The 23,770-nt window shown below is 39.5% G+C and overlaps 1 protein-coding gene across 2 annotated transcripts in view; it reads left to right on the top strand.

Annotated features, from left to right (window-relative positions):
• Positions 1 to 232: 232 nt before the first annotated feature.
• SKIC3 (SKI3 subunit of superkiller complex) overlaps positions 233 to 23,770 on the top strand; it is a 47,285-nt gene continuing 23,747 nt past the window's right edge. The window contains exons 1-16 of one of the 2 annotated variants that reach the window (XM_053474787.1): positions 233 to 375; positions 2,428 to 2,532; positions 3,120 to 3,263; positions 4,782 to 4,873; positions 5,217 to 5,292; positions 5,397 to 5,537; positions 6,242 to 6,340; positions 10,656 to 10,764; positions 15,627 to 15,767; positions 15,911 to 16,012; positions 16,171 to 16,310; positions 17,311 to 17,397; positions 18,355 to 18,458; positions 19,599 to 19,725; positions 21,168 to 21,347; positions 22,939 to 23,063. In XM_053474787.1, coding sequence (XP_053330762.1) covers positions 2,443 to 2,532; positions 3,120 to 3,263; positions 4,782 to 4,873; positions 5,217 to 5,292; positions 5,397 to 5,537; positions 6,242 to 6,340; positions 10,656 to 10,764; positions 15,627 to 15,767; positions 15,911 to 16,012; positions 16,171 to 16,310; positions 17,311 to 17,397; positions 18,355 to 18,458; positions 19,599 to 19,725; positions 21,168 to 21,347; positions 22,939 to 23,063 — 1,757 coding nt within the window. In that variant the 5' untranslated portion in view covers positions 233 to 375; positions 2,428 to 2,442. Of the gene's footprint in view, positions 376 to 2,427; positions 2,533 to 3,119; positions 3,264 to 4,781; positions 4,874 to 5,216; positions 5,293 to 5,396; positions 5,538 to 6,241; positions 6,341 to 10,545; positions 10,765 to 15,626; positions 15,768 to 15,910; positions 16,013 to 16,170; positions 16,311 to 17,310; positions 17,398 to 18,354; positions 18,459 to 19,598; positions 19,726 to 21,167; positions 21,348 to 22,938; positions 23,064 to 23,770 lie in introns of those variants that run through there. The other variant, XM_053474795.1, reaches the window with a different exon arrangement.

Consider the following 23,770-nt stretch of genomic DNA (forward strand, 5'->3'; position numbering starts at 1 on the left):
AGCCCCGTTACGGTGTCACATGACCGGAACAGCGCGCTGAAGCTATAAGGGAAGCTGCTGACAGTTCTCTGTGCTACTGAAGTAAGTTTGCCGGTAACGGGTTGGAGTCGCTTAAGGCAGTGGCGTCGCTACAGGGAGGAGCAACTGCCTCCCCTTCAGGTTATTCCTTGGCCCCCTGACGAATTTCTAAACTGCCGACTGCCTACCGGGAAGCTGGGAGATTTCCCGGTGGGCCGGCTGATCTGGGGACCAGTGGATCATTAAGCCTTGCGACGCGATGCCTCTGACAGTGGCTACGCTCGCTGAGCAGGCAGGCTGAGCAAAGAATCAGCCGGGAAACGAAGAATAAATACGGTATTGATAAACTTGTTGCAGGTAGGGCTCTAATCAACGTGGAGAGGACAAATATAAAATCTAAGTAACATACTAAAGGGGGCTGGCTGGGGGGCATAAGTGCCCAAGGCAGTGGGGTTAACAGTAAACAAGAGAGGGCTGGATGGGGCATCATATATAAAGCAATACTAAAGGGGTTCCTGGCTAGGGGCATAAACACAATTGTATGGGGGCACAACTACACAATAGAGGGAACGTACAGTGTGTGGGAGAATTAAAACATAATGGGGGGTTGGGAGGGGCATCACATAAATCAATACATAATTGGGGCATAAATAAACAATGTGGGGCTGGCTGGATGGCACAAATACAAGGGGGTGTGACAGTGTGGGCATCAATAAACAAGTAGGGGCTGGCTGGTGGCATCACATAAATCAATACTAAAGGGTGGCTGGCAGGGGCATCAATACACAAGTGGATATCACGTGACATGCATCCTGGTACTGTTGAGTAAAATTTAGCTTCGTTGTGACACAAAAGCTGGCACTGGTAGGCTATTGCCATAGAAGATGGGGGGGGCTTCTTAAAAGTTTGTCAGTAATATTTGATCAACCAACTGCTTTGGTGGTAGATGACATGGGGTTCAAAGTGGGCTGGGGGAGGGGGCTGGTTAGCGATAGAGATGGGTGGAACTGAGCCCAGCAAGTGCATGACCAGACCCAGGAGGGATGTGGTTGGGGAGAGGAACACTGCCCACCTTGCATAAAGAGCCAACCAAAGGTTTCATATTCTCCCTCTGCTCCCCATATACATAGTGAGAAGGGAGAGGGTGGTAGATAGTCAGAAAGGGGTAGAGGGGGTAGATAGTGAGAAAGGGGGGAGAGTATATAGATAGTGAGAAAGGGGGTAGTAAGAATATTGAAATAAATACAGAGTGAGAGAATAAATGAATTAGTGTGTGGATAAATGAAAGTGTGAATAAGTGAGTGACTGACTGTAAAAGTGTTTGTGTGTATCATAGATGTATAATTGTGGAAGGGTAAAGATGGCACTAGCAGGAGGTTTGAGCCTTGGGGACCAAGATGGTGCAGGCAGGGTGTTTATGGGACAAAGATAGCATAGGACGGACTGTTTGGGGACAAAGTTGACTTGCGCTGGGCTATTTGGGGACAAAGATGGCAAATCTTTTTAATGCCGTGTTTTTATGTGAATTCCAATTGATCTATACCTGCAAAGCTGGGTTTGCGTGTTTTTCTGTAGATCCATATCTGCTATGCTATGTTTCCAAACATTATTTATGTATACCTGCAAATACAGGGTTAATATGTCTTATTCATTTGATTAATACCTGTAATGTTGTTTCCATGTATTTATTTGATCTATACCTGCAATGCTACGTTTCATATATTATTATTGTATGGAGTCGATCATACAAGGGTATGGGGACACCACATTAATCTATACTAAAAGGGTGCTGGCTGGGGCATCAATAAACAAGGGGCAAAAACACTAAGGGGGATATAAACGACAATGCAGTGTGAAAAATCCATCCTGATGGTGTGGCAGAGCCTGTCCTGGTGCGCGTGTTTTCTTTTCTCTTTTGTTGCCTGAATTGCATTTTAGGTATGTTTTTCGCTAAAAGACAATTTTGTTTTTGAATAGTTTTGTGTAATAAAAATATGTACAAGAATTTCAGAATAAATTGTATATCTTTGATTGTCTGCAAAATCTTTGAATCTTCAATAAAGAAATTAAGTTGGAATAAAGAGGCTTAGACAGTATAGATGCGGATGTGTTTAGAGAGGATTACTCATTTTGTTTAGTTGCGTGGATGCATTGTATATGAATGAGTAGGTGCCCTTACATGAACTTATAGTATAAACAGCTCAAGAAACGACAGGCAGGTTTCCGTGAGTATTTCTGGAATGGTCTTGTGAGATTGGATACCAAAGCAATGCTTAGTAATGTGTTTTCATCTATTTTTTGTTGGGGGGGGGGCTTTTATTTAATATGCCTTCCAGACAAATGCTACTTTGCTTAGTAAGCCAAAAACATAACATTTTGATTTGTTTCCCCCTAAATGCCTTGATGTAGCACTGATATATAATCATGTCGAGTAAGGAAGTGAAAGCTGTGCTGAAGACTGCCAGAGAAGCAATAAGAAATAAAGACTACAAAGAAGCACTCAAGCAATGCAAGGTAATTCGGTTATATGTCCCACAATATGAATGTCGCAAAAAGTGACACAACCAGCCTGTTCTTTCACCAGACATGACTAAAGATCCAAAAGATTTGGAAATGATACAGGTAAATCAGGCTTGCGGACTGGTCAGGGACGCAGACACAGTCAGCAAGGTGCTTGGAGTAGAAAGAATGTTTCCAAGCTAATAGCCAACGCAGATGAATGAGAGAAGAATTCCACTCTCTTTGCTTCGGTTATTAAATGCAAAGAAATCAGGAACCAAACAGGAAAGATACAGATCGGATAAAAGCTTAACGTGTTTCATGCTTAATTAGCACTTACTCATGACATTAAATGAGCAAAGAGAGTGCAGAGTTTTTCTTTCATTTATTTGGCTTCCAAATGATGGCTGTACTGTACAGTGTTTCACACTGAAGCATGAAGTATGCTTCACACACATGCAGGTATGCAGGTTGGCCTTTCATTGAAAGCAATGGCTTGTGTGCACTACTTTAGTAGGCAAAATACAAAACGCATTTTGATTAAGGTTGGCATGGTTCCGTTAATAACAATTTTGCGATAATGTAATATTTTTTCAATACAGGCAGTACTAAAACTGGAGAAGAATAATTACAATGCCTGGGTGTTCATTGGTTTGGCGGCAGCAGAACTGGAGCAGCCTGATCAAGCCCAAGCTGCTTATAGAAAAGCTACGGAGATTGAACCAGAGCAGTTACTAGCATGGCAGGTAATATATTATGCAGTCATGATAAATCCAAAAAAGTAAAGAAGCTTCCTCTGATTTTACTATTAGTGAAAATAAATCAGATCCTAGTACATGCAGGTAAGCAAGCCTTTGGAATGAAGGAGCGTGTAGATCCATTGCATAGGGTAAAAAGGTAACAAATGAAGATGCGTAAGTCTATGTGCTTTTTATTGATTTGGGTTCTTTGAAACAATAATGTAAAGATGATGTTCTAGTTAGAGAAACTATTAACAATTGACGTGTCAGGCAAGTCACGCAAACGCACGCCTTTGGGTTACACAAGTGTAGAAAGCAATCAACAACCTCTCTTTGTTCACATGGTGTTCAGCATCGAGGCATCCAGCAACACCCAAAAAATGTAGTGAACCCGTTCTATCACTCCTAGGAGTGATTGTATTCACCAAATTTTAAGGCCGGAGTCTAAAAAAGTGTCTCGGAGGCAATCAGTGATCGCTTCCTAAGCTCAGCCAGTGTTGGTGAAGTGCCTCGATATCTGGTCAGTAGTCCCTTTTGATCACTCCTAAGAGCATTAGAAAATACCATGTAAAAGAGGGATTCTGCCTCTAACAAAATGATGATGATGTGTCCAGACCTTCCTCGGGACTCTAAGCTCCTCCAGCAGGTTCACTTACAGGTACTGCAGCCACCCGTTGAAGGTGATTGGAGCCCAACTCACTAATCACTATGTGATGCGTAGGGAAAAATATATCTATATATATATATATATAATTCCAAATGTAGCCCCCAAACAAACCTATACATGGGTGGTATCACTCAACTCTACATGTTGCTGAACACATATTGGGGTGCCAATTTCCACCTAATATACATTGTGTGTGTGTGGGGGGGGGGGGACAGACTAGGTTGGTGGTAGAATTAGTGTGTGGAAAGAGTTAAAATACTAGAATTTGAAATACTTGGGGGGGCTAGTTTTTTTTTTTTTTTAACATACATGGTGTGATGGGTGTAATTTGAATTGACCAGCCTCAAAGATGTCCCAAATAGGACATGGGGCAGTTGTTAAAATTACAAACTGAAAAAAACAGAGATGCACATGTCCTAAATGTGGCCTCCAACAAACCTATGCATGGGTGGCATCACTGTACTCAGGAGATGTTGCTGAAAAAAACATAAAAAAGTTATGTATTTCTAAACTCAGGACAAATATTAGAATCTGGTACTGATGATATGATCAGAATGTATCTAAAGGGAGCCCTTGTCCTAAGAGAGAGAAAAACAATATATAACTTGTGTGAGTACTGTAAATGAGAGATGTAGCTGGAATGAGCTTTCTTGCTTAAAAATGTAAAGATCCTGTTAAGTCCATTCTAGTGCTTTTTTTTTTTTTTTTTACCCTTTTGAAGACAATTATTTCCAATTATGGAATTTAGCAAAATTTCCATTCATAAAATCAAGTCATTGTTATGGGCCTGCATATTGTTCATTCAAGATATCGGTGGAATCTGGGGCCAATTATATAAAACACTCTTACTTTTGCAGGGTTTGGGAAACTTATACGAGAAAATCAACCAAAAAGATTTTAAGCAGGAGTTGCCAAATGTATACCAGAAGCTTATGGAACTTTACCTGAGGTAAGATATACTTAGTCCAGTGCTTTCTAGGTGTCCTTTCACTGCAGTCCATGTGCTTTGCATACCTTTAATGGTTTATAGGTATTGATCTCCAGCAAGGCTGTAGCTACATCGGAGCCTTGTGTTGAATCTTGTGACTCCCTGGAATTTCTGTTTTAAATAGCACATTTTTCTGTTATTGATTTCTTCCGTTACACTTTGGCTGTGCTGATTTCGCAGCAATTGTATGCAGAAAGATATACAATAATAAAAATACTTTGGGAAACCTTAATGCATTGTCTGCAATATATTTTCATTGCTACCCTTGTTTCTATAGTAATTTGTCCTCTCAAATTCATTCTAGTTCTGAGAAGCAAAAGTGGTATGAGGTTTGCCAAAAGCTTGTAGAGCTTTATCACCAAGACAAGAACTATTTGAAGGTACGCACCATGTTTCTAAACGTTTCATTTTAATTTGCTGCTACAGACAAATACATTAATTTGGGCTTAAAACTTGATTCACTCAATTTAATCTGTAATGACAGGTTGCTCAAACATGGCATGAATTCATTAAGATGAAGCAAGATGAAGATGTCAAGAACAGTGAACTTTATGAGCTCTGGAAACGGATGACTCTGTTATTGGGACAGGATGTGGAGAGCCATGACCGTGAAACACAGCAACTGGTAACTGAAGTCCTTTACTTTCACCCGCATACTGGCACCAAACTGAGGTCTCTTTACTGATCATCGGGAGTATGTTTAAAGAGACACTCCAGCCATCATATGTGCTTTACCTTCTGTATTGTGTTTTCAGTGTTACATTTATTTTTATTTATAATGCATATTAAAATACTCACAGAGTACTTTAATTTTTCATTATTTTACAATAAACTGTAAAACTGTAAATTACATTGTTGCAGATAATAGTGGTTCCTGGTAACTGTTCCATTTTTAATACTTAAAAATACTTAAAGTATTAAAAAACCTCCCATACTCAAGTTCTCAAGTGCCCCCAAATAATATAGAGTTAGATTTGTTTTGTTTGGCAATGTCCGAATAAAATGTTGGTAAGCAGATCAACAACTAATTACAAATTATACAGTGATTTATTTTTATTTATTTTTTTGCAAGGATACTTGGAAGCAGAAAAACCTGTTGGCTTTGCCATTTTTTTCCTCAATCACCATGCGATCCAATATTCAAACCATTGAATTTTTGCTAAGTTTGCAGATTTTATTAAGTTTTAGGATTTTATTCAGTAAAGGGCATGTGTTAAGCCTCACTGCATGTTATGAATTTGATAAAGTGAGCACTTAGTTATCCCGTAACTACAATCACACAATCCCACCAATAATATTATTTTGTTCATATTTTAATTCTAATTTTAGCTAATAACTGCATTTGAAAATGCGATTTCCTGTGTGGAAGAGGTGCCAAGTGAGGAACATAGAATGCTCTATCAACACTTCATTTGCTGTTTATCTAAGGTATAGCACTGTATGGAAACTGAAATAATACTCATGAATTGTCATAGTAACTGTTGGGGGCCCACTGAGAATGTGTTGGTTTCTGTGGAGAATATATTCGCCATTATTTATTCCATAAATACACTCATGCATATATATATAATTTATTTATTTCAACCAACTGAAGTATGGAATATGGTATATAGTATGGATTCAACTACCATATTTGCTCGATTATAAGACGACCCTGATTATAAGACGACCCCCAAATCTTAATATTAATTTAGGAAAAAAAGAAAAAGCCTGAATATAAGACGACCCTAAAGGAAAAAAGTTTTACCAGTAAATGTTAATTCATTTAAACAATTTTTTTAATAAAAGCTATGCTTGAGAAAAATATTTTGGTTTTATTTCCTTCTATTTTCCAACCTCCCCCCCAGTTATGCATATCTGCCCCAGAAGTGCCTTATACCCCCTATATGCCACTGTGCCCCATGATATGCCTTTTAACCCTCTAAATGCCACTGTGCCCCATGATATGCCTTTAACCCTATATGCCACTGTGCCCCATGATATGCCTTTTAACCCTATATGCCACTCTGGCACTTAGATGGTTAAAAGGCATATTATGGGGAAGAGTGGCATATAGGGAGGTTTAAGGCATTTCAGGAGGCAGAGTGGCATTAAATTAAAAGGCATTTCACAGAGCACTCTGCCTCCAGAAATGCCTTACACCCCCCCCATTTAACACTCCCTCCTCCAAACTTACCGGTGCTTCTGAGTTGGGGGGGGCGCATAACACAGGAGGGTCCAGGTCCCCTGCATCTGAGCCCCAGGTGCTTAGTCCGGGCAGCATGTAGAGCTCCACGCGAATCGCGTAGAGCCATACACGCTGCCCGGACTAAGGACTGGGGACTCAGAAGCACCGGTAAATTGGAGGGGGGGCATAACACAGAAGGATGCAACTTACTGGTGCATCTGAGTCCCCGGTGCTTAGTCCGGGCAGTGTGTAGAGTTCTACGCGATTGTATCGTGTAGAGCTCTACGTGATTATATCGCGTAGAGCTCTACACACAGCCCGGACTAAGCACCGGGGACTCAGATGCACCGGTAAATTGGGTCGGGGGTTAACACAGGAGGATCCAGGTCCCCTGCATCGCTGCGGGGGATCTGGATCTTAGTCTCATAATCAGACCTATTTGAGGTCTGATTATAAGACGACCCTGATTATAAGACGAGGGTTATTTTTCAGAGCATTTGCTCTGGAAAAAACCTCGTCTTATAATCGAGCAAATACGGTAGTTTATGAAGGTTATGGAGCGGACACTAAATATTCATATCATGGCCCGTACAGCAACCCAAAATTAGGCGCGCATGTACATATGTGGGAGAAAAAAAATAAACAATAATAGTGCAATACTGTGGGATTCAGAGTGCTGTGTGTACGTGTAATGTATGCACTCACAAAATTACGGATGATCAAGGCTCTTCAGAATAAAATTCTTTCTTTATTTCTTCTTGTAACTAAAAAATTCGATAAAAAGAGAACGGCCAATGGTGCAGTAAATTCCTGTAGTTGTTATAGGAAAATAAAAATGCACTTACAAGATGGTCGATTTTCAGGCACTTCAACTAAAAGTCCAAAGTTAAAAGCAATGGAGTCAACAGCATTAAATAGTCCTCGTAGGTAGTCCTCAACGCGTTTCGCCTGTCGGCTTCCTCAGGAGAACAGTTTCTTTCCGAAAAATTCATGGTGTTCGTGGGTGTAGAGAGTCTATTTATATGTTTTTTTGTCATTGTTCCGTGTTCCGTCCTTACTTCCGGGTTTGACGTCAGCGCGCTGTTCCCGTCGTTGCTCGGCAACCGTGACGCTTCGGTAGTCCATCCCTCCTGTGTCTACGGCGTGTCACCGGATCTCCATGCGTCTCCTAGCAACTGGGACGCTGCGAACCTCCTTTCCTTTCAAAAACGCAAGTCCTCTCCCCTTTCTGTTTGCAGGCTCATCGGATGATAGTATTGATTCTCGAGCGAGGTATCTGAAAGATCTTTGGTATCGCTCGTATGCAGGATGTTTTTGATAGAGGAGAGAGGGGATATATTAGGAGTTTTATAATGTATATAATAACATAAAATGTGGATGGAAGACGGAGCAATGGAAATGAGAGAATAAAGGCATAAAGAGATAGTGTATAGTATGTATATATATAGAGATGTTATGTGACAATTTGTCCACGGAGAGACTCATAAGTTAAATAGTGATAATCTTTATCTTATGTAAATATAGAGAGACATTCATGTTTTATTTTTAAATTGATGAATGGCTTGTGTATATATGTATATATATAGAGATGTGGTATCACAGTTTATCCACAGAGAGACTATTAAAATAAGTAAATAAATAAATAAATAAGTAGAGATAATCATTAGCTAGTATAAATATAGAGAGACATTGATCTTTTATTTTGTATGATATTTGAATAAATTAATAAATGACTTGGTTATTAATTAAAAATGGAAATGGATAAAAATGAGGCAAGATTAATGAAATATGGCTTGGATTGTAGTTATCATTAAATACGTAAAGAACATTAATTTAGATAAATGGATTTAAATAGGTACATTAGATTTTAATTACCATAAAATACATAAAAAACATTAACCTAGATGTACAGTGAGGAAGTGCCTCTTTATATTTCATTTTATTTTTTACGTTCACTGTTTGGTGTTTATTTTTCTTCTTTTGGCATGGCCCGTACAGAACTGATTTTAGTGTCCAGCAGCCTTATGTCTACAGAGCCGTCCTTTTCTTCTCTGCAGCTTCTGGTGATCTCCTGCATATGTAGTGAACCCTTTTAGCCCAGACCTAGGGTTTTTATGTTCATTGCTCGGGGTTTTTAGTATCAAGAACCATAAACGTCTTTCTGCCCTGTTTGGTCCATGTTGTATCTGTCACCACAAGTTACAACAGGCCAGCGTTGTCTTCTTGAATGGTGTTCTTGTGCCACTCAGTGCTGGTTTACTTTCGACACATGTAATAGCTTTTAAGAATCACTTTGAAGAGACGTTTTAGAGTTAACCTTTTTCAGTGACAGTGTACCAAATTACCATGTATTTGTTACGCCGGATCAGGCACCACAGGAGGTGGACCCACGATGCCGAAATGGCGAGAATATCCGATAAACAAGCCGGAATCGAGACAGGCAGCACAGGAGCGTGGTAAATACAATAGCCGGGGTCGGGGCAGGCAGCACAGGATCAAGGTCAAATAACAAAGCCGAGGTCGGGACGGGCAGCGCAGGATCAAGGTCAAATAACAAAGCCCAGGTCTGGTACACGTGGGGATCAATCAATAAGCAAGAGCACCCAGAGAACATTAACATGGACTCGTTGAACGGGCAAGGAAACAAGGAACCAGGAAGGTTTAAATAGAGCCAATGGCGGGAGAGCAGGTAAGATGACGTCATCGCGACCGGCGCAATTAGCGTCGTCGCGATGGCAACCACAAAACATAACTTCCTGCCTGTGTTACCTCCGTGAAAGACGCGGAGGAGCCACACAGGCAGGGGAGGTAAAACAACCTCCGTGGACATGCAGCGGCGATCAAACACTTGATCGCCGCCGGCATGCCCGCGGCGGTAAACTACGAGATCCTCTCTGCCTGTGTTGCTGCCGCGAGCGACGCGGCAGTGCCACACAGGCAGAAGAGGTACTGGTCGGGTGCCGCGAGCATGTAGCGGCGGATCGTTTCTTCGATCGCCGCTGATATGCTGCGGCAGCCCGAACAGAGCTGTCAGTGACCGGGAGGCGTGCCTGCTCTATACGCACCTCCCCTCGTGTGCGTGTAGAGCGCACGTCAGTACACGAGGGGGACGTGCGCGAGGAACGCCGTGGGACCCCGGCCGGACAGGTAGGTGTAACAGTATTACCGTGAATTAAAAATCTATCCAATTGATGAAATATCTAAAATGTTAAAGACTGGCATTTTGTCTCTAACCTTTGTAAGGAAGTGTTCTTACCATGTTGTAGAACGTAAACATTGTATAATGTAAGTGTTATAGTCTGTTATCGAGACTCAAGCTACTGGACAAAAATACAAAATGATACTAAATTGTGGTAACAATAGGATGTCTGTCTCAATCATCATCAGGACCCTCTGACTAATTAAGGTCTTTAGTGAAAGGGACTTCATTGATGTAAGCAAACGTTACAATAAAGCTCAGTGTAGTGTTTGGATTTGGAATGTATAGGTGTATGTTATATTTTTCTTAGAAATCCATCCCCTGGGCTGTGATACTTGTTGCCCCTACAATGCCTGTATTTGTATGTTCTCTTGCAGCTCCCGTCTGAAGAAACAAAGTTAAAGGAGATGTGTGGCAGTATGGCTTCTTTGTACCCTTCCCTCTGTTACCCTCTAGAAGTCCTTGCTTTGCTGTACATTAACTCTGGTAAGCTGTTTAACATTTCATGCAGCTTTTGTGTGTTTTTTAAGTCTGTTTTTTTTTTCATTAAGACCAGAAAAGAACAAAAAATCAAAGGAAGGAATTAAACTGTAAACATTTAAATATAACTGATGACATTTAAAGTCCAAAGTTTACTACCCATACCACTAAATGTTTATTTGCTTTGCTTTTAAATGAGAAACCAAGATAGTTCAGAAGAGTACCTTTCATAGAAACGTCGGTCTCTTTTTTTTAACCTAAATTACCGTATTTGCTCGATTATAAGACAAGGTTTTTGTCTTATAATCGGGGTCGTCTTATAATCAGACCTCAACTAGGTCTGACTATGAGACTAAGATCCATATCCCCCGCAGCGATGCAGGGGACCTGGATCCTTCTGCCCCCCCCCAACTTAACGGTGCTTCTGAGTCCCTGGTGCGTAGTCCGGGCAGCGTGTAGAGCTCTACGCGATTCGTGTAGACAACTTCCGCTGCAGCCGGGAGGAGGTGCGGCTAGCAGCTGGGGTTGTCTCCGTCCATCGCGCAGACCTTCCCCGGCTGTCAGAGTTCCGTGATCTCTGACAGCCGGGGAAGGTCTGCGCGATGGACGGAGACAACCCCCGCTGCTAGCCGCACCTCCTCCCGGCTGCAGCGGAAGTTGTCTACGCGTAGAGATCTACACGCAGCCCAGACTAAGCACCGAGGACTCAGAAGCACCGTTAAGTTTGGAGGAGGGAGGGGGAGAGAGTGTTAAATGGGGGGCATAAGGCATTTCTGGAGGCAGAGTGCTCTGTGAAATGCCTTTTAACCCCCTTAATGCCACTCTGCCTCCAAAAAATGCCTTTTAACCCTCTATACGCCACTCTGCCTCCTGAAATGCCTTATACCTCCCTATATGCCACTCTGCCCCATAATATGCCTTTTAACCCCCAAAATGCCAGTGGCATATAGGGGTATAAGGCATTTCAGGGGGCAGATGTGCATAACTGGGGGGGCAGGTTGAAAAAAAAAAAGAAAAAAACCAAAATATTTTTCTCAATCATAGCTTTTATTAAAAAAAATTGTTCACATAGTTTACATGAATTAACATTTACTGGTAAAACTTTTTTCCTATAGGGTCGTCTATAGGTTCAGGCTTTTTCTTTCCTTCATAAATTAATATTCAGATTTTGGGGGGTCGTCTTATAATCTGGGTCGTCTTATAATCGAGCAAATACGGTACCAAGTCCATGAAGTTCAACCCTTCTACCTATCCTGTTTTTTGAACTTTGCCACTTAATGCTCCTTGTCTCCAAAAGGCAGTCAGATTTCTCTGTAAGAAGCTGTAAAATACTAATGTTTATTCCACAAATATATAGGCATCCATTGTATTTGATAACACCACCCCTCTTGGCAGCGAATTGCATACCTTTATTTTCTTTACTGTAAAGAATCCCTAAAACCTCTTGTTCTTCATACAATTTATTAATGAATAGGTCACTGGAGCACTCTATATTGTCCTTACACATATTTATACAATGTTATAATTACCCTCTTAACACTAGAAAATATAGATGCAACTTTTTTAGTCTGCCTCTTTGTAACACAGATCTTCCAATCCTCGTATTAATTTTGAAGCCCTCCTTGGCACCTTTTCTAGTTCCATAATGTCCTTTTTGTAAGGCACCCAAAATTGCACTGTATGTTCAATGTGAGGTCTTACCATTGAGTTGTAAAGAGGCAAAGATGATATCCTTGAATATGATATCCGTGAGAGCATTAGCTAATCCATATGCTGTCCTGCAACCCCCCATACAAAGGCTGGCTGAAGCAATCCATAACATGGATCACATAATGGGGAAGAAGAGCAATCATTTATTAGCCCGTAAAGGTTATATATTTTTTCCCTTTTTATAGGGAGATAGTTGGAGAAAACCAACTCAGAATAATAAATTGAGTACAGAGTATGGCAAAAATCTCATTTTTAATGTGAACCCAGATGAAGCTGTGCATTGTGCAAACGTTGATCTTATCTATTTCAACCCATGTAATATCTAGTTTATTATTAATAAGCAAATGCTGTTGTCATGACCAAATTTAGGTTACGGTTTTTTCCCCCCAAAAATAAAATTTGTTGTAAACATCATCATATTGATTAAATATTCCCAACAATACACTATATATGACACATTCATGATCACATAGAAATGGGGGGAAATTTCCTAAACGCCATACCTAGATATCATCATCGATTAATATTTCTATAGGCAGAGATATACTATACTAGTCTGTCTGAGGAGAAATTTGGAGAGAGCCTTTAAGAAATATCTTGCGGTCTTTGCTCGTTTCTAGTTATCCAGGGGTTTCATATTTTCTCATAAAGTTTAATATTGTTTTGATAAATTAAAGAAATATCTCTCCATTTTGTATTGGTAGTTTATTTGTGCTATACTGCTATTCCAATCTGGTGGTTCTTGGTGTTTCCATTTCCTAGCTATACATATTTTAATTGCCAGTAAGATATCAATATGAAAAAGAAACATCCATGGAGAGAGGGCAATTTTGGACCCAGAAATCGTTAGTATTAATTCCTCCATTTGTTGCTTTAGGGTTGTCGATTTGCCACACTCCCACCAAATATGACGCATAGTCCCAGAACATCTCCAACATTTGTCACGAGTTGTCTTGTACATTTTTTGTAATTTCGACGGGACCAGATACCAGCGGTGTAAGATTTTAAAACACATTTCCTGGAGATTTACACAATGTATTGCTTTCCTTGTGGCAGACCATACTTGGTATCAGATTCCTTGGTTATTAGTTCTCCCTAAGTCTAATTCCCATTTGATTTATAGAGCTTGAAATTTAGGTTACGTTTTAATGTAGTACCAAACAATTCAAGGGAGGCTTTATTTGGGGGAATTTGTATTAATTTGTGAAAACCTGTCTGAGACTATAAACTTGCTTTTTGTATGTAAACAGGACGTCTTAAAGAGAACATTTTAAAGGAAAGTTGTGTTTTGTAAGTCAGTGTGGTAAAATATGATAAATTGCGGATGGAAGCGACGCGCTGCTTTATTATTGTCTTTCCTGAGCGTGTCCACGTGGATTTATTATCATATAATATTCCTCAATGTAGTTTTTCCTTTCAGTAGAATAATGCCCAATAAAGGCCTCTGAGGAGCTTATTAACCCATTCTGATACAGGAGATGCGTTTGTTTCTGTTTTGTTGCAGAAGAAGAACATGTTGTTTGGCAGTGGAACGGTTAACTTAGTATTTTTTTTTTCCTGCTGGCATTTCCTTTTCTGTGTTTTAATATAAAAAAAAATATGGAACGATTTCCCCCCTTCTCTCCCTGAATTTCTTTGTACTATTTAGCTTTTCTAAGACCGCTTGTGAAAAGGAACATGGTGTACCAGATCAGTGGAGGTACTACTCAGGAGAGCTATTAGTAATAGCAGGGGATTGGAAGACAATAGCGGAAAATTACACATGCGCGCCACTTTACCCTCATGTTAGTGTCTGTGATTGCAGGGCAAAGAATAGACTTCAGCCAGTCCGTTCATACAGAAGAGTGCGGTAAAGAAATCCAGGTCACGGTGACAGAGTAATCAGACACTGAGCTTGTATTTATTGTTCCCTCTTGATTCATAAGCTACAATCACAGCTAAAATTTACATTTCTTGAGCAATTTTAAAGAACAAATTGTCATCCACATGCACTTGCTCTTATGCTGAATTACATTACATGTGAGTTATTAACATTTCATTTGGACGTTAGTGCCACATTTCTTAATGTATTGGAGAAAATTAATTCGGTATTGAGCCACTTGGCTTCCTCTCTGCAGGAGTTCAGAGTGACACTAAGCGTTGTGCAGTTAAAATAAAGCACCTGTCAGCTACTGTTTTTATGTAAATATTTAACTTTACTGTACGTTTACCATGACTGATATATTTTAAAAAATGACACAAAGCTTTGAGTAGGCTTATGGTCTCCTCTTGCAGAATGAATGTACTAGCCTTGCATAAAGCATAATGTTGTTGATTCATACTGATTTAGCTATACACTATGCAGGGCCTGCAGAACAATTTTTGCAGGAGAAGACGCTCACTGTGACCGACCCTTCATAATGCCTAGCTGAAGTCAAGGAGCTCTCCAAACTCTTTGCTCAATGAATACACCCAATTGCACAGATCTAGGCTTTACTACATTGAAGTCTAAATTTGGAAGCAAAGGGGTATTTATTTTTTTTAGCTCATCCTTAATCAATGAAATGCATCAGTAATTGTGTGATGGGGACTAAGTGAGCTAGTAGAACGTTACAAGATGCTGAGACCAAGAGCTTCATATTAGTGAAGGATAATTGTTAGGTCAGGCCAGTGCCGGATTGTATGGTCAGAGCCTGAAATGTTCTTTAGTGTTTGTATAGGACGTGTAAAGTGGAGTGTTTGCAGGAGGGTTGTGGGTTTAACTCATTTACTTCTTTATGTATAATGAAGGGTCCTCTGAGTGATTTTCTGCTGTGGGGAGAGCTTGGCTGGCTCTGGATAATGTATAGTTAAATCATTTAGGTGTCTTTAATCTCTCCTCACACATTGAATTATACATTATACAGGGCCAGCTGGAGAAACTTGCCACCTGGCGCGTGATATGAACCCCTAAAGTTTCCTCAACCATCACTTGGCTACTGTTTCAGTTTAATTGCTGATGCTGAATCATATTTAATGTTCCTCGCTTCTTCTTAGTTGAACGTTGTTTCTGTGGTTTTGGCAAAGTGTTCCGTTTGCTATGTTTAGGCGATGAAAAGGATGGTGACCAAGTCTACCCCCTTAACCCAAATAATGTTCTTGCTCTCTTATATAAAATGATATTCCTTACTCTGTTACAGAGGATGTAAGTGAAGAAGCTTGCCGGTGTTACAGCAGTCTGGTGGAACTAGAACCCTTGAATGGCGCAGGTCTCATTGGTGCCGGCATCAAAGCTCTTCATGATAAAAACTATGGAACAGCTTCTGAAAACTTGTCTCAAGGTATGTTTTTGATACTATCTGAATATAAGCATTGTTACTATCTGGGAGAAGAGAACCTACGTTTCCCGTTACATGGTTGATGCTTGTGATCACATTGACTGATATGGCAGCTTTGGGTAAACTCTGCTTTATTTTCTGGTCAGGATTGCAGAAAGTGAGCTCCTGTCCTTCTGCATGGTGTTATCTGGCAAAGGCCGAGCTGAAAATACATAAATCTGCCAAGGCTATATTATCCTGTGAACAAGGTAAGAAGCTTCAATAATCATGAGGGAGCACATCCAGCCCTTAATCTCTACTAATTTCTTTACGTTAGATTTGCGTAGAAAAGACTCAATGTTTCCTTTGTGCTTCTGATTATTATGTGCTGTTTTGGGGACGGCCAATGACTTCCTTTTCTCTCCAGCTATTAAAGCTTTGACACAGGCCGAACCATCATCTAGAAGCATTCTGCAGAAAAATACAGCCCTTCGGCTGAAGGCGGAAGCCCTGGTGGAAAGCAGCGATTTGCACAGTGCTGGTGAGGCAATCAAAGCAATTGAACAGGTATCTATAAAGTAGAGATGATCATTAAATGTATTGCTTTGGTTTAAAAGTATGGACTGCCTCGGCATATACCGGCATATGCATTATGTTCTGAATGTACACATTTTCCTGTATGGCTTTCAGAACCTATTAATATATTGTAGAATGATATTCATTTATGTAGATGTGAAGTGGTTAAGATGCCTACTCTTACTGGCATTCTCATTACTAGGTTATTTTAATTTGTAATCCCCATTAAGTGAGCCTGATACAAATGTACCTTTTAAAAAAAAAAAATAAAAAAAAAATAAAACAAAAGATTGGAACAAGTAGCGTAAATGTGACTTTTTTTATAGGCTGAGTGGAATTAGAGGACGCTTTTTACTTGTCCCCTGCGTTTCCATGGCGACAACTACAAAAAAGTATGAAATAGTTACCGCAGTTATACTTTTTTGTGAACATAAAAAAAGCTTCTGTGTGACCTTCAAAATCAGTGGCTACAATGGCTTATCACTTTTACAATAAAGGTCTGATCCTATTTTTAGGCATCACGTTTAAAAGTTCCTTTTCTGTTTTTAGTCCATTTTATTTTGAGTCCGTTACTAAAATATTTTGTTATTTTTTCATGTTATTTTCTGATTAAATATGCCACTGAAGTCAGACAGTTTAACGCGCAGCCTTGTTACATGGCAGCCACTCGTTTCATTTAGTAACCACACACTTCTAATTTAAATACCAAATCTAGCAGGCAACGAAAAAAAAAATGCAGTAAAACGTACCGGAGTGCATGCAGAGATGAACTGTGCTGTGCGTTTTATGTGGCAGTAACGCTTTAGGGCACCTGAAAGTGGAGCCTTGCATTGCAACCATCCATTATTTGCCTAGACGAATATGTAATTCATAAGTGCCAACACTCTATATTGCACTTTAGTGCTTAAATGGTCAACATTCTGTTGTGTATGAAATAGTTTTTTTAACTAGTTATTGCTGTTTTTAATACGGAACATTTGTGTTTTCCTAGATCTCTGATGGCGATAACGATCCCGAAATATGTGCTATAAAAGGTCAAGCGTATCTACAAGAAGGATCCGTGGATCTGGCTTCACAGGTCTTTTTCTCCTAACCTAGCTGCATTTAGTTATTACACGCCTTAATGTTTTGCATAATTGTCAATGTTAACATAATATTTTGTTGATGAAAAAAGAAAGCAGCCACTTGTAAGTTTGCTACATCTCAGCTGTATGGTTTCTGTAAATGACACTTCGGTAAGTGAAGTCCTTCCGCTTCACATTACACTTCCATTGGTTCCATATCTAAATCGATCCTTTCTACAAGAAAGGACCTGGATTATATGGAACATTTTCAGTGATTAATTACATTGAAGACACAGCACATCATCTGTATCCAGGGTACTGGGAGCGTTATAGATGTAACAAGGCAATAATTTCGGTAATCTCAAAAATGACTGGATGCTTTTGATGAGAGGCTTGTCTGTCGGTTTGGGTTCATGTGCCATTTACACTGCCTCGCAAGTTTTTCCTAATTAGTTGAATTACAACCTGGAACTAAATGGATTTTGATTTCACGTAATAGACATACACAAAACAGTCCAAATTGGCGAAGTGAAGAAAATAATTATTTTAAAACATAAAAAAATAGAAAAGTGGTGCGTGCATATGTATTCACCCCCTTTGCTATGAAGCCCCTAAATAGAATAAGTTAAAGTCCTCCTGTGTGCCATCTAAGTGTCACATGATCTCAGTATATATACACCTGTTCTGAAAGGCCCCAGAGTCTGCACCACCACTCAACAAGGGGCACCATGAAGACCAAGGAGCTCTCCAAACAGGTCAGGTGACAATGTTGAGATCAGTGTTGTGTTATAAAAAAAATATCCTAAACAAAAAAACTTGTTGTTCCAAAATCACAGTGGGTGCCAGTGTCAGAAACCTATTGCTACCGATGCTTTTGATTTAAAAAGTATTCTTGATGCAGGCATGTTTTTTTCATATTTTGTGTGTGTTTTTGTTATTTTGGTATCTCATTTTTCTATTATGTATTGCAGATTTTAAACAAGCTTAGACACTCATACCCTCAGCTGGCAGAAACATTTTTCCTTGAAGGCCAACTTTATTATTATCAGAAGAATTATTCTGATGCAGAGAAAAGGTAAGCGGTAAATCCTGTCCTTGTCATTGTCATGCCATGGCTGATATCGTAATATAAATAATGCACAATTGGTAAAGTCCTAGAACAGGGGTGTCCAACCTGCGGCCCTCCAGCTGCTGCAGGACTACATGTCCCATACTCCTCTATCAGCCACTTAGCTGAAAGAGCATTATGGGAGATGTAGTCCTGCAGCAGCTGGAGGACCACTGGTTGGGCACCCCTGTCCTAGAATGTAAACCCATTTTGAGTAATACGTTAACGACTGAAAAGGAAAAAATGAAAGTAGAATTAGATGTGTAATTTCTGCAGTGATGCAGGAACAGTATTAGCTTCAGTCAATCAATCCACCCAAAATCGCAAACACAATGTTTTATTATCTAACTAGTCATCCAATTTATAACTAATAATAAAAAATATATATAAATGATGTAAACGGCTCAATCACCCCCTTCGTGATAATTGACTTGCCGGGCATGTCATAGAATTGCATACATTTGGTGGCAATTGATGTGATGGTGTTAAACGAGTATAAGAATCGATCAATAATTGAGGCATTTAGCAACACCAAAAAATCTGCAGGGGCACTCTGGAGCCCTACTGCTGAAAAGAGATTAAGAAGTTCAGCTGGTGTATGTAGATAACTTCCACGCAAGTGTCCTTTTGTTCAAGCATCTATATTGTTTTGATACAGTAGCTTGCAGTACTATATGTAAGAACCGCATAGGTAACAGAACACCATGTAAAATACCTTGGGGTGTTTAGTTTGTAAAAATATATGATGGGGGTAAATTCAAAGAAAAACGCAAAAATCAATATATAATTTGTGTGGGTACACTAAACGAGTAAGAAGAAAATTACAGCTAAACACAAACAGCAGAAATGTTATGAAGGGTACAAAAAAAACTGGTCACAAAGTGGTCAGTAACAGGAGCCTGTTGGAGGGTGAGATCACGTTAGGATATATTTGTTTCTTATGATTTGGCTGTTTGAAAAGCAAACATTTTGGGAGTGCAATTTACTTGATTGCCCTATTTATAGTGAAATAGCCAGAATTGCCTTATTTGTCAATACAAATAGCCAGAATGCTGGAGCATTTGTTAAAGCTGTTAACAGATTATATTTAAATGTATTTTTCTTCAGTTTTCAGCATGCAATTGAAAGGAAGCCAGAAACTGCAGTCTATTACTACTACCTTGGGTTGACTTATTGGTATATGAGTGAAGAAACCAAGCGAGACAAGACAAAGGCAATTACGCAGTTCTTGAAGGTAATTTTAATCTAGATTTTTTTTGTGTATACCAAGCAATTGCTTTCAAAGTTTGCCATAAAACCCCAAGATTTTCTTCAGTGTTAGTGTAAGATGTCACTTGGCAACCAACAGCTAGTTGATGTATATAGAAACACAGAATTTGACAGCAGATAAGACCCATTTGGCCGTTTTGCCCATTTTTCATGCTGTGAAGACTCAAGCCTTAATCAGTCCTTGATCTTGTCCTTCAACCACCGCAAATTTTGACAAAAGTGCAAAATTATTGCTACCACAACGTTTGACAAAGACTGGTTTTAGAATTAGTGCATGGAAACGGTTAAAATACTAGCATTGGAAATACCCTGGCGTAAATTGGATGGCTTCAAAGATCTCCCAAATAGCACATGGGGGCAGCATTACTAGATTTGGAAAAAAAATGGTTTTGTACTTGTAATTATTGTTTTTTACTTGTAAAAAAAGTGAACCCCCCCCCCACACACACAAAACATTGGGTATTTCTAAACTCACAACAAGTAGTAGACTCTACTTAGCAGGTTTTTTCATTAGCTTTTTTGGATGAGTAAAAGTCAGTCATTTTTTCTTTTTCACCATATTTTATACTTTTTTTTTTATAGTAAATTATATGATACAATTAGAATAATGACATCTAAAGAGAGCCCTTCTTGTCCTGAAAAAAAGATATGACTTGTGTGTGTTCAGTAAACGAGAAGAAAATTACAGCTAAATACGAGCACCGCAGAAAGGCTAAATTCCCTTATTGTATTAAAGTTTAACACTTCTGCTGGGTGCCCATTCAATTTATCTACCACCCTCTCATTAGCATAAAACCTGCTTAGATTGCATGTAAGCCTCTGTCCCTCTAGTTTTAGATTATGACCCCCTGTGTTAGTAATAATACGATAATATAATATCAGTGAAGCCTTACAACAAATAAACCTTAAGCGCTCTGCTCTCACTTACAAAACAAAAGGAACCTTGTTTTTACTAAACTCTGTTGCATAGAAAGCTAGTTAAAATCAATTCTGATCAGAGAGTTCTCAAATGGATGTAATGAAGGTCCAGATTGTGCTTAGCTTTTACTCCTTTGCGTTTTAAGTGCCTATACCTGAATGGCTGCATAACGCATACATAGTTTGCCAATTTAACTGTGGGTCTTGCTGGGCTACCTCACCAAATCTGGCGATCGGCCCTTAATAATGCATAGCGACATTCATTTCACCTGAACGGTGAATAGGAGTCCGTGTATTTACTGTTAGTTATAGTGTATGTTCAGGCAATAACCTTATGCTCTATCTAAAGCATCTACAATAGTGAGACTTGAAAACTTGAATTCCTTGGGAAACTTGTACTTAGTAAAGCCCTATATGTGTTTAGCAACAAAGCCTAAGTTTATGAAATGCCTAAATCTACTACTTGTACTTTTATTTTATTTGTTTCAGTCTGCAAAACTGGACCCGTATTTGCCCAAAGTGTTCTGTTACTTGGGCCATTACTACAGAGAGGTGGCTGGCGATAAAGGCCGCGCTCGTGGCTGCTATAAGAAGGCGTTTGAGCTGGATGGGAATGATGGAGAATCAGGAGCTGCCGCCGTTGATATCAGCATGGAGCTCGGAGACATGGTATTTCAGTTCTTTGCCTCTCCTCTTTACAACCGGTTCACTGCAAGATGGTGAAATAACTTTAGCAGAGCTATCATAAAACTAATTGCTTCTTACAGAGGGGGTGAGCTTATGCTTCTTCATATAATCATTGCATAGAAAGCAAACATTTGGGACAGATGTTCCTACGTATTTATAGAATAATCAAGTTTCTTCTTTGGACAAAGCAGCAATAAGCCCACCATTTCTTTTGCGAGAGAGAGAAAAAAAGAGCTTTCATGTTTCCCATTTATTGAATAAAGGCAGTAATTTTCCATTATTTTTCTTTATAGTAATGGACCTGGAGGAATATAGAAAAGTGTTTTTAAAGTACTTGGGTGCTCTGTGTGCTGCATCTTAATCCAATAAGCCATCTTTTTTTTTTACACACAACAAATTGCATATTTTTAAAATCTTTTTGAACTCTTACCATTTGCTCGCAAATTAAGCCAAGTTAAAATTATTTTTAATGAATGGTGTATGTAGTGCATTAAAATATTTGCAATAACAACTGGCATGGTTTATTTGCTCGTTGTGCAGCAACTAACCATTTTTTCCTTTGTCTCAGTCTAATGGAAAATTGTTTTGCCCTTACCATTAAATAATTATTCAAATTTTTTTAATATAACGACACCTCTTTCCGAAACCCCCCAGCCCCCTCCATGCTCTACAGAATGTTTCTACGTAACACTATCTGCCAAACCACTTGTCTTCACTCTTTAAGTTACCCTGATCAGGACGCTAGTCTAGTAATTGCAAGTACCGGTGCCAGCAGGGTTCAATCCTAGGTGCGGATATGTGCGTAGAATGCCCATCTCCATTGCATGTGTATACAAGTACAAAACCCAGTGATGCAGCAGCTACCGGGGGAACTAAATGTTCTAGAAGCAAACGCTGATCCCTGTAAATGCAAAACAGATATTAATGTCCTTTTACTGCGGTGTCAACAGTAATTTCTCAGCCTTTTGGCTAAAATCAAGTGAGGAAGATCTTGGAGCCCCGAGGTTCGCTTAGAGCCCCCTGTCCATGCCCCAGGGCACTCCGTTAGGAAATGTGGGTTTAGCGCATCACCTATTTTGTTGCGCAATAAGCACTTTGGGGCCCATCCAAGCACTTTTTATCTAAACGACTGGGGATTCAGAATGGAGCATTTGTTTTGTATATGGTTTTTCACAGTTATTTTTTTTACAGTTTGCACATTTGATTTATGAACCTTCGATCAGATAAAGTATATACGCAGAATACAGTATTGTCTTTTTTGTCTCGATACCACGATGGGGCTGTTTTTTTCTGCTCTATGTGTCCCCCCCTCAATCGAAAATTCCAGTGGTCTTTCCCCTTTTCGAAAGTGACCAGAAGAAAAGAAGATTTGGGGATTTGGTTGCCACCATGGCTTCCTTGCGTTTTGGCACCTTTTTTCCACTTTTTTTCTTCACAGCGGAGCCGCCAAACCCCGAGGCTTCAAAAAAGAAAACAATCAACAGTATTTACCAACGTGTCTAGTTATTTAGTTCTCTCCACTTCACTGGCTTCATTAGAATGTACCTGAAATACTGTCTCTTTTACATTGCAGGACAGCGCTTTAGCAATATTATCCGGCGTGACGGGAAAGGCCAGTGCAGGGTCTGCGAAATGGGCCTGGCTCCGACGGGGTCTCTTTTACTTGAGGGTCGGTCAACACTCAAAAGCAGTATCGGAGTAAGCAAGTAAAATATGACTTTACACATTGCGCTCATAGCGTTTGTAAATATATTCATTGGTGATACGCATGGGTTTATTGTTAATAGAACCAACGTCATTTTATTAATTATCGTTTAATGGCAAAAAAGCTTTTTTCCTTTTTGTGGGCTTCTGGTTTATGTGCTGTTATAGTGTTGGAATAATTCTCTTCGCTTAGAACATGCAGGTACACAACCATTTAAAAGTCACTTAGAAATATCCTTGTTTTTGAAAGAATAGCAAATGTTGTCGATTTAAAATAACATGACATGGATCAGAAATACAGTGTAGACATTAACGTCATCATAGGTGTACAGAGGCCCTTTGTCACTTCCATCACGCCTGTGTTCCTATGGCACGTTGTGTTCGCTGATCCAAGTTCAATAGGCTAACTGATCGTTAGAAAACCCTTTTGCAATAATGTTACACAGTTTGGATTTCCATGGAAACAGTAATGTATATCGTGGTTCTGTGAGACGTTTGTCAGGAAGTTCTGATTCATTGAGTGCTAATCACTTGGCAGTTTGGTCAGAAAAGAAAGCTTGGCCTGTTTATGGCAGAACAGAACCCTAGAAATAATAAGAATGCAGCATTTTACAGCTTTAGTAAACAGCTTTTTTTTTACTGAACTTTTACTTGGCATCGCTTCAATAAATGCCCAGCTGTTTGTGGCAGATCTTTGTAAA

This window comes from Spea bombifrons, chromosome 1, assembly GCF_027358695.1.
Source record: "Spea bombifrons isolate aSpeBom1 chromosome 1, aSpeBom1.2.pri, whole genome shotgun sequence".
Taxonomy (NCBI): domain Eukaryota; kingdom Metazoa; phylum Chordata; class Amphibia; order Anura; family Pelobatidae; genus Spea; species Spea bombifrons.